General features: G+C 38.1%; 1 protein-coding gene across 2 annotated transcripts in view; it reads right to left on the bottom strand.

Annotated features, from left to right (window-relative positions):
- Window positions 1-4,072: 4,072 nt before the first annotated feature.
- TNFSF13B (TNF superfamily member 13b) overlaps window positions 4,073-11,247 on the bottom strand; it is a 33,715-nt gene continuing 26,540 nt past the window's right edge. For both annotated transcript variants that reach the window (XM_060080139.1, XM_060080140.1), the window contains 3 exons: window positions 7,757-7,869; window positions 7,519-7,669; window positions 4,073-4,185 (listed from right to left, as the gene is read on the bottom strand). In XM_060080139.1, the coding sequence (XP_059936122.1) occupies window positions 4,073-4,185; window positions 7,519-7,669; window positions 7,757-7,869 (377 nt within the window). The remainder of the gene's footprint in view (window positions 4,186-7,518; window positions 7,670-7,756; window positions 7,870-11,247) is intronic.

The raw sequence follows: 11,247 nt of genomic DNA, 5'->3' as shown, positions 1-11,247 counted from the left end.
CCCTTGGGGCCCTCCCCTCCTCCACAGGAGAAAGGAAACCAGAAAGGAGAAGCTGATTTGATGGACACCTAGAGATCTTGGACCCCCTTTAATGATGATGAATCTGTGAAAGTTAATTAGATTTATGCACATTTACAAAATTAATTTAGAAAAGTGAATGAGCCCACAGATATCCGGAGTAAACTCTCTTTATAATCCCCAGGATCCTAGCACAGGCCAGACAGATAACAGGGGGGCAAAGAGAGTCCCAGGGGTCTGCAGCAAAGCAGAGAGCACTTGTCTGGCTGCAGTGGGCAGAGAAAAATTAGCCCTGTCAATTGTGCCCTTGAATAGCCTGGTTCTGTGTGATTTTCTGGAAATTATCATTCAGAAATCTTTTTAGCAGTATTAACTGAAGCTGGACATATGCATAGTCTATGTCATAACAGTTCCACTCCTAGGTATAGATCTAGTGGAAATAGGTACATAGGGTCCCCAAAATATTTTCAGAGAATATTCACAGAAACACAACTCATAATAGCCCCAAGCTAAAAATAGCCCAAAGGTCTTTCAATAGTAAAATGGACAAATATATTGTGATACATTCACAAAATGAAATTCTATTCAGCAGAGAAAGAGAATGAACACTTCCTACAGGAAACAGTGCGGAAAGATTTCACAAAGTGGTGAGCAGATGTTCAAAAGATGACATCCCGTAAGGTGCCATTTGTATAAAGTTCAAATGTTAAAACTCTTCCTTTAAGACAGAAGTCAGAATGGCGATTACTTAAAGTCAGGGAGGAGGTGACAGGCTTTGGGGTGCTGGAGATGTCCTGTGCTGAGATTGCAGAGGTAGCCTCAGGAGGGGTCCACTTTGTAAAAATGCATCACCAAACCGTGCCCTGAAGATTCTGAGTATTATTGTACGTATATTATATATCACCCTCCAAGGTTGTAAAATAAAACGTCTGTATTTCTGAAAGAAATGAGTGTCCTGTTCAATGTAATGAATCTATATTTTTATCTTAGAAACCAACTCAAAAATTGCGAAGCAACATGGGAGCCAAACCAAACATGTCAGGGGGCTGCACGGGTCTCCTAGGGCAGGGACATCTTCATAGTAATATTTTCTGGTTCGGACTTCGAATGACAATAGGATTTATTAAGCCCTTCTATCAGTAGGTCATTGCACCCATAACAGAATGCATGGGAGGAGCTTCTCTGCACGGTGACCAGACAGTGGAGGGGTTTCCCCAGGCGCCAGTGAGGCCAGCACATTACTTCCTCAGGATATTCTGCTAATGCGTTGAGGGCCCTCACTGGGTGATTAGGTAGCATCACGAATCTTGACTTCGGATTTAAGACATAAGAGTATCTGGCCTGGGCCCATATACTTAAACCTTAGAAATTTTCTTTTCTAGGAAATCCCAGGATAACATCCATTTTCTGCTAAAAGAAATTGGAGGAAAGATAGCAAAGGCTGAACTTGGGCAATCTCACTCACTGTTGCAGTCACATCCCCCCACACCTCTATATTTACCTAATCTTTTTTTTTTAATTTATTTTGTATTGAAGTATAGTTGAATTACAAAACCATGTTAATTACGGCTGTACAGCAAAGTGACTCAGTTATACATATATCTACATTCTTTTTCACAGTCTTTTCCATTATGGTTTATCCCAGGTTATTGAATATAGTTCCCTTTGCTCTACAGTAGGACCTTGTTGTTTATCCATTTTATATATATACCAGTTTGTATCTGCTATTCCCAAACTCCCAATCCAACCCTCTACCACACCCCTCCTCCTTGGCAACCACCAGTCTATTTTCTATGTCCCTGATTCTGCTTCTGTTTCATAGATAGGTTCATTTGTGTCATATTTTAGATTACACATGTAAGTAATATCATATGGTATTTGTCTTTCTCTTTCTGACTTAATTCAACTTCTTGATAACTGCATAAACTTTGACTCAACCAAAGTCTGATTTTCCTCACAATTTCACTGACGAGGAAGATATTCACATTTTAAGGCTGGTTTGAACAGAAAGCAAAATAAGATTTAAGACCATTTTATGTGGCTGAATTCTACATCTGCTGACAAAATATGCTAAGCCATTTAGAAAGAAAAATGTTGCAAGCTGTAGATTTACAAGAGATTAGGGTGCAAGCCTATTACAATGTAGTTTTATCTTTTTTTAACCTAGGCTCTAAGAAATATTTAATCCATAACTTTATATATATAGTATTGAGGTGACCAAATCCTTTTTGGAACATGTAAAATATTTATGACTTCAAATACTTTATATCATACCCTAACACACACTACTTTATAATGTTCTACAACTTATGCACCTAATTTTTTTAATCATTTTACTTAGTCTTTTTTTAATTGAAGTATAGTTGATTTACAATATTGAGTTCATTTCTGTACAGCAAAGTGATTCAGTTATACATATATATACATTCTTTTCCATATTCTTTTCCATTATGGTTTAATCACAGGATATTGACTATAGCTCCCTGCATGCACCTAATTTTTAAGACAACATTCAGTGTTATGGAGAGAAACCAAAAGATGAGTAGTGTTAGACAAACAATCCAAAAATGAGGCAAAAGGCACTAACATTGTTTTATTTGGCAATCCACTTAGCAGCAACACTAAGAAAATCTCTGGCTTCCTTCTAGTATCGAAACTTCTACCTCACCTATCACTTCTTTTTTTATTACAATATTGTAGAACAGAATAAACTGCAAAGTGTATTTTATTTTAACCAAAAAGCCAAAACTATAGAAATCAGTTTTAAACAAAGTTTAATTTTAGGCACAAAATACAAATAATTTTGTTTTGAAAAAAATACCTTTAAAAATATTTTAATGTAAACTGGGGAAAACTAGTGTAGACCAGGGTCTATTTTTCCATCTGTTTAAACAATGAAGTAAACTGTTTAAACTGATGACATTTAAAAATATAAGCAAAACACATGATGTTATAAAAGATAAGTATTACAGCATTCTCAAAAATGAGTCTTTATAAAATGAAAATTAGGACAATGTCTTCTGGCACGTGATAATCTTTGGAACAAGCACATGGCATATAACATACTCAGGATGCCAAGAACTTTAATTAAACCTCAACTTCTGTAAAGCTAATAACATGAATATTTTTTAAAGGCTGGGATATGTGAACTACAATACCAGCAGTTTAAAACAGAAGGATAGGAAATTAAGGGAAATTATATTACATTATTACAAATGTACTTATTAATTTCTATGGCAGATTTTATTTTTAGGTAAAAACACGTATAGTTATTTCTTTCAATTAATGCTTATATGCATGAATTGGAATTACCCTACATTAAAAGTTTCTGAAGTAACTGAAATTAGCTATAAAAAATATACCTAAGTGTAAACACATGAGAGAATTATTTCCCTCCTGTGAAAGATGTCCAGGAGTGTTCCAGCAGGTAATATATGATATTAGAGCTAAAAATTGCAAACTTGAAATAAACCTAAAAGACTTAAATAGTAACAATATCCTATTTTGAGTCCGAGTGTTTAATATGATATTTAAATTTAAACTTTTAGTTACTTTTTCTTGTATGGAATGTAAGATTTCTATACTTTTTTCTTTTTTTTAGTTTCCTCAATATTAACTGAAAATGGAGAAAGGGTATTTAACATAAAAATAGAGGATAAATCCTGAGATTTCCCCCAAATGTCTTAATGTCCTACAGGCATGGGTGCTGTTCCATAGCAAAGAGTGGGATACCATTTTTGAAGAAATGATTACTGCCCCTTTGTATCTTGTGCTTCTTCCAAGGTAAGAAACTATGACTAAGGTGTTCAACATGGCATTATAGTGAAAAGTCTTTCTAGTTCTATTTTTCCTTAAACGGGCTTTAGTTCTTGTAATTCACATGACACCCTTTGGCTGTGGTTGTCTGTTAAATTTCCTGTTTTGGTCTAGTTTCAGCAAACCAGGCTATGGTAACTACCTTTTTTTTTTCCTTTTGGTATTTCCAGTTAAGTGTTTTCTCTTTAGAGGTACAAAGAAAGGGAGGAAAACAGCCACACCAAGGTGTGTAAGTAGGTCACAGAAGTTTCAGTGCACCAAAAAACGTGCCATCTCCATCCCGGGATATTTTAGCATCTTCGCGTGGTATTGCCAGCTGGAGTTCATCTCCTTCCTCCAGCTTTGCGATGCCTGGAAAATGATTTTCAAGAACTTTAAGCAGTTGTACACGGAAAGGAGGGGGAGGGGAGAACATTAAAGACAACTACTGTGTTTTGGAAAAAAATAGTAACATAGGCATTCACCCTTCAAATTACACCAGTGGACTTCTAAACCACTTATTATTTGCCTAAACACCACCCCCACCCAAAAAAAAGTAAAAGAAATAAGCAGAAGGAGTTATAACAGACATAAATGGATGTATCACCTACTGTTTGTAAAATGGAGAATCTAAACAGGACCCAGACATCTAACTATAAGAAAAAAAGTTTAGGAATTCATAGCATGTCCCTTGATGGAATGTTATATAGTTTAAAGTGGTCTTGGGCATCCTGCTGATGCAGGGGACACGGGTTTGTGCCCCGGTCTGGGAAGATCCAACATGCCGCGGAGCGGCTGGGCCCATGAGCCATGGCCACTGAGCCTGCGCTTCAGGAGCCTGTGCTCCACAATGGGAGAGGCCACAACGGTGAGAGGCCCGCGTACCACAAAAAAAAAAAAAAAAAAAAAAAAAGTGGTTTTGCTTCATTTTATTGACATGGGAATCTTTAAAAAATAATGTTAAATAAAAATACAAAACAATGAGCACACCCACGTATATATAGTGCATAGTCCTAAATATACTTTCAAATGTGCATATAAAATGCATAAATTATTTAAAAGTGAAAAACAAAACACTACTTATTCATAAAGCACATCTGCTAACATAGTCTTTCTCTAGAGTACAAACTATGGGATGAGGAGTCATTTGGATTATTTTTATAGCCCTCTATAATTTGTGTTTCCATACTTGTTTTTATAATCAAAAGCAACAAGGTAATTAGCTTCTCAAAACTGATCAACTAATCTGCATTCATGCACCTAATTTGCAATAATGCAGCCTGTGATTCAGGAATACAAAACACAACTCAGGAACTACACTCAGTATATCAGGTCGTTCTTGACATCATTTTAAAAGAAAAAGATAAAGAAAAAGAAAGAGGAGGAGGGGCAGAGAATAAAACCAACGAAATAACAAAGGAAATAGCATCTAAATTGTCAATACTTTCAACTAACAATTTTTAAAGTAGTTGCATTGTTTCATTAACATGCCATGAAAATGTATTTACAGGAACACATCTACGTTAACCTCTATTCCACTGTCAAGCCAAAGCACCTGGGTGTCCTGCAGCAACAGCCAGTGGGTATTTATTTACTGAGCATCTCAGATATACCAGACACCTTCATAGGCCCTCATAGGGTGGTGATCAGAATAACCAAAGAGTCTGTCTACAAGGATCTTGTTTTTTGTTAATAGACCAAGACAGACAACAAACAAAAGAACATAGTTCTATGTATTGTTAAGGGTAAAGTGTACACTTTTTGGACTGGCAAGGCATTTATGACTACATTAAGTAGTAGAAAAAAAAAGATTGAAGTTATTTGTTGAGTGGATTAGTCATTATCATAGACATTGAAGATAATCTAATAATTTGACAAAGGCTATAGATCACAGATCATTAAGTAATAGTAACTCTCAAAATAAAGTCTGTGTGAACCAACTACGTTTCAAAGTAGGTTCTATTTAAAATTTCAACACTGGGTTATTGGCTATTTCAATTCTTCCAGATTATAGCAATCAGCTCTAACTTTTTCTACAATAAACACATTCAATTTGTTAATGAAATAATAAGATTCAGCTTCATTGGGCTCCTCAAATGGACCATTTTAATTTTTTCCAGATTATTATGGAAGCACTTTATACACGTATACACCAATGTGTGGCTTTTAATGGTTTTAAACAAATTCGTTCTAGAACAGATAAAGATTGAAAACCTGAAATTTCCTAGAAAACACTTTTTCGTAAATAATACTAAGCTACTAGCACTGAGAAATATCTTCAAGTTAATTACTCTTAAAAAGTAAGACACCTAGGAAATCTGGCTGAGAAAGTAACCATGAGGGGCTGATGATTAGAAAATTTGAAAAAGAGTGCGTTGTAAAGCTCTAAGTACTAATTAATGTAAATAAATATAACAGACTGAAGTGACCTCACCATTTATAAATATTTTGCAACACCAAAACACTGGTTACCACTGGCTGCAGGGAAACATTTCTCTATGAAAATTAGGGAATTCCAATTTAGTAAACTTCCTCATCACCCTGTCAAAGGTATTTATGGCTGTGGATCCAGAATGACAATCGTCTCCATTACTGGGAACTACTTTGCTTCCTCACTTGTTTCATCGTGCCTTTTCCAGTAAACGCCTTTGGAATAGAGTGCTTCAAATCGCACAGCCCAGCTGCACCCCATGTTCCACACTGCCATTCATGCTAACTGTCTGGAAGGGAAGACATTCCTCGGGGTCCTGAATGGATTTGTCAAAATCACCAGAGAGAAATAAATGTGTCAAAGGCAATTATTTTTTTCAAATACTGGCCTCGATTACTTTGAAATTACCCCAAGACAAAATGAAGGCTACGATGGCAATTACAGCCCAAACAGACCTGCAATGAAGCGAGCCTGCCCTTTCCCTTTTCTGAGTTGAAATGCAGCCTCACTCTTACATTTTCATATCCCAAACGCATCCACCTGGTGTCCATTGACACCAGCAAAGCCACTGGGCCACTGGACCTGACCCTCAAACCGGCCAAAGGCACTTCTTCTGCAGGAGGTAAAGAAGAGATTCTGTGAGTCCCACTGGGGTCAGACTGGCTGGTTTAAACTAAGTTCTGTGCAGCCTAAGACAATGTGTGCTTCCCCTCTGTGCCTCAGACCTGACCTCCCTTCAACAGGGAGGATTAAAGGCAGGGGCCCAGGTAAAGTGCCTGGCACATGGTTATCATTCTGTTATTATTCCAGCATTGTTATTACAGGTTGAAGAAAACACAGCTTACGACCATTCTAGTTTGGATTGCTGTGAAGTTACTGCCCTTTCTAAATGTATATAAAAATGATAAACCTATTAATAATGATTTTGTCTCTATTAAAACAGACTAGCTGGGCTTCCCTGGTGGCACAGTGGTTGAGGGTCCGCCTGCCGATGCAGGGGAAACAGGTTCGTGCCCCGGTCCAGGAAGATCCCACATGCCACGGAGCGGCTGGGCCCGTGAGCCATGGCCGCTGAACCTGCATGTCCGGAGGCTGTGCTACGCAACGGGAGAGGCCACAGCAGTGAGAAGCCCGCGTACCGCAAAAAAAACCACAAAAAACCCAAAACAAAAAACAAAAACAAAAAACAGACTAGCTTATCATTCAAGATAATAAATACCACACAGTATATTGAGGAATATCTTTCTGTCTATGTATATAGAACTATTATTTACCAGCTGAATAACAGGAATTATTGGGTAGTGTTTCAGGCATATTTTGAATACATCGGAACAAAGTCACCAGACTCAATTCGTCCCCAAAGACATGGACTTTTTTCCTCTGTATTAGGTGTCCCATGGCAAAGGTGTTATCGGTGTATAAAACCTGAGAAACAAACCAAAGAACTTTGTCAGAAGTCAGCACAAAATGGGAGGCACTGGACAGTGACAGCGGTATTAGGGTTGAACCTACCTGACCGTATATAAAGAAGTAACCCGTTTCTTTGACCAATATTTTATTCTCTTTTTCTTCTAGCGCTCTTCCTCTTTTAAAGCTGAGAAGCCATGGAACAAATGTGTAAGCTCCTACAATGAAGAGAATGATTTATAAGAAAAAAAAACTGAGAAAAGCAGTTCTTCACCTCCACTTAGCTGCTATCTAAGTCTGAAACTTAGAGGAGAATTTCATCTTTTAAAAAAAGGGGAAAAGAAGAGAAATCACAATCCTCCACTGGTTTTTCAGCCATCATGTACATACTCACCCAGGCAATTATCACATACAGGAACTTGAAAGCAAACACTTCATATGTAATGTCTGGGGTTTTGATTTCTTCTGTATTTCAGCAATTTTCAAAATATAGTCTGGTCTGGATGGGACAGTTTGAGGCCAAAAAAAAAAAAATGCACAAACTGTCTCTGAATAACACACCAAGAGAAATTTTTGGTTTTCTTTTGATTCTGTTGGGGAGGAAGAGATTTTCCTCTACCCTTCTTGGTTCTTCTGTCTGGTCTAAGAATTAAACTGACATGAAACAGATCAACAGGAGAAAAATCACACAAAAGTTTAACCATATGCATACATGGGAGAGTCCCAGGAAGACTGAGTAACCCCCTAAAGTGGGCAAAGCCCTCACTTTGAATACCATCTTCAGCTAAAGACAAAGGAGGATGTTGGGGGTACGGGTGTAGGACTTCAAAGGGGATGAAGGCGATTCACAAAGAGATGGAAAAACAAATGTCTGCTGGGCCACCAGAGACAGTGGGACACAGAGTGGACTCTGGTCGCTAAGCCCTACCAGAGTCTCCCCCACTACCCTCAGCCCATATTCTTTGAAGACGTCTCTCATGATGGCTCTGTTCTAGGAACAAGTCCTCTATCCAAATTCTTTTAGGCAGTTAAGGGGAGAGGTAACAAGAAAAATTTCCTGAGTCTTCTTAAAAATAATCGCTAAAAATAATCAGCCTAAATTAATCCTCATGTCAAAGAGACACATTTTGGGGCAGCAAATTTTGCTCCCCTCCAGTTCCCAGAGAGGAGGGAGTTTGTATGTGGAGAGTTTAGCAAAGAATATGGGGAGGAAGCCACCCTCTCACCAACATGGCAATAAGACAGAGCTTAAGGAGAGGGAGAGAAATTACTGAGATGCAATCTCTCCTGGGAAACGGTCTGGGAATGTTGTGATAACCATCCGTAATGTTCAAGTTGAAGTGGTTTCTGTTCAATACACCAATTGCCCTCCACTGTCCCTCAAACATCACTTGGGGAGTGGCAGGAGAGCCATGGTTCTTAAGAGCTGGATAAAGGGGCAGAGAGAAGACAGAGGCCAAAGAAATGCATCGGCAAAAGGGGTGCAGATGGCTGAGCTGGAATGCCCACTGAAAGAGTAAACACTACTTTTCGGTGAATTCACACGCTAATGAGGTCACTGGAGTTCCCACCATCATGTTATGCATATATTGGAGTAAACAGTGGACCCTGAGGCTAGGGGCTGGGAAATTTGGGGTATAAATAAAATGGCATAAAGTAAGGGAAAAGAAGATTAGGGAAATGGCAGTACAAGAAAAAAATAGTAAAGTGAAACTGTGGTAGTCTAAAATCACATAAAAAATGTTCCCATATAATTGGCAACGTTGGACCACATGTGTCCCCAAGCTTCACTTTGGTCATAACAAAAAGAGAAACAAAATCAATAATAAAATTCAGAAGTCTACAAGACGGTATGACAGAAGTGCAAGAGAAGAACAATTTGTCCTACATTGAGCATAAAGGAAATTTTCCCCTGTGGATTTTCCTAAGGGGGTGGCCTAGGATGCAATAGTTGACAATGCTTTCATGTTCATAAATACAATTTCTAAGTGGACATGCCCACTTCAATGGTGCCCCCAAGGCAAAACCATCCTACTGGAACTTTTCCCAAATAGGATTCTCGAGGGAAGAATACAAAAGAAGAACCACATATTTTCTGAATATTTCTGAGGCATTAAGAACCTGAGTGGTCAAAGCCACTATACCGTGAATTCAAGTTACAATGAAACAACTCCTTAAGGCAGCCCTCCAGGATCACATTCCACAGACAGAGGGAGGGAGCTGAGAGGGAGGGGTGGGTGGAGAGAGGAGAGAGGGAGCAGCAGGAGGGGACCCCACAGATCTCCACTCCTCTCCTGTCCTCCCCTGAACAGCTCCATCTCTCAGGAGGAGTGAGTGCTCCCCCCGACACATGAGGCAGGCCTGATCTCCCCAATCTGCTGTCCAGAAAGACGGTCTCTGAGAAACCATTTCCTTAAATGAAAACTCTCCAGTGCCACACACTGGGTAATGACAGTCCATGAATAAAGATCTCCTCATTTACAATAACAGAGGTAATCTCATCATCACCTGTTTTTATAAAATATTATTCCTGTGAAAAGATTATAATGATGTAGTTTTTAATTCTGTTTAAATAAAGATCACGTGCCCAAAGCATTCTTTAAGGTAGAGCTCTGAAAACATGAGGAAAAATTAATATCATGGTTGTTATTATTGTAAAATGTAAGCTGATGACTGGACCTGATTGTTTTCATGGAAATGATACTTATTTGGTACTCTGACCACAAAGGGTTTTCCTTCCCCTTCAAAACTGTACACATCATAGACTCTAATTTCTCTGAGCTTGGGGACTGTTTCTGTTTGGTTCCCTACTTTTTCCCCAGGGCCTAAAATGATACTTGGCCCACAGCAGATGCAGCAAATAGTCACTGAGTCAACTAATTGAAATTTAAACATACAATAATTCAAAATGGTGGGGTACTAGGCAATTAGTCACTAGCATTCGATTGTTTTTTAAAAGCATTTTATTACCTGGTTTCTGAAACTCTTGGAAATGAAACACCCTCCATTATAGAGGTAATATGAACTCCTGAAGTAAAACACATATTTCTAAAACTGCTTGTTTATATTCTGACTAGAGATACTGAGTAAAAAAATTTTTTGGCCATACCTGAAATTGATCCTCTATTTATACAATACTATATCTATAAAATTAGCCAGTTCATACCAAATTCCACTGCTGTATTGTCATAATAGAAAGAAAAACAAGTAGTTATTAGGTTTATATTCTTATTTACTCTTTTGCTTTTGTCATTTCATCATACCTCGCTGGAAATATTCTTATTAAAGAGAGAGAGAGTATACATTTACTTGTCTTTATATACTGTCTATGTTTCTCCTCCCAACCCCACCCTCACATAGGAACGTGTGTGTGTGCGCACGCACACACATGCACACACACACGCACAGATTATACTCCATTAGGCCAAGGCACTGACTATGCTGTAGTCACAGCTGGCAACTCAGATGCCAAGAATGGAGCCTAGCACACAATATGCACTCAATCAATATATGCTGCTCAATGAATTTTTAATTTAAGAAAACAGACTGAACAATTAATTAAAAGCTAAAGTAATTATAAACTTAAGCATAAATGT

This window comes from Mesoplodon densirostris, chromosome 17 (genome assembly GCF_025265405.1).
Source record: "Mesoplodon densirostris isolate mMesDen1 chromosome 17, mMesDen1 primary haplotype, whole genome shotgun sequence".
In the NCBI taxonomy this organism is placed as follows: Eukaryota; Metazoa; Chordata; class Mammalia; order Artiodactyla; family Ziphiidae; genus Mesoplodon; species Mesoplodon densirostris.
Note: the sequence above shows the minus strand (reverse complement) of the source record. Positions and strands in the feature narration are given on the sequence as shown.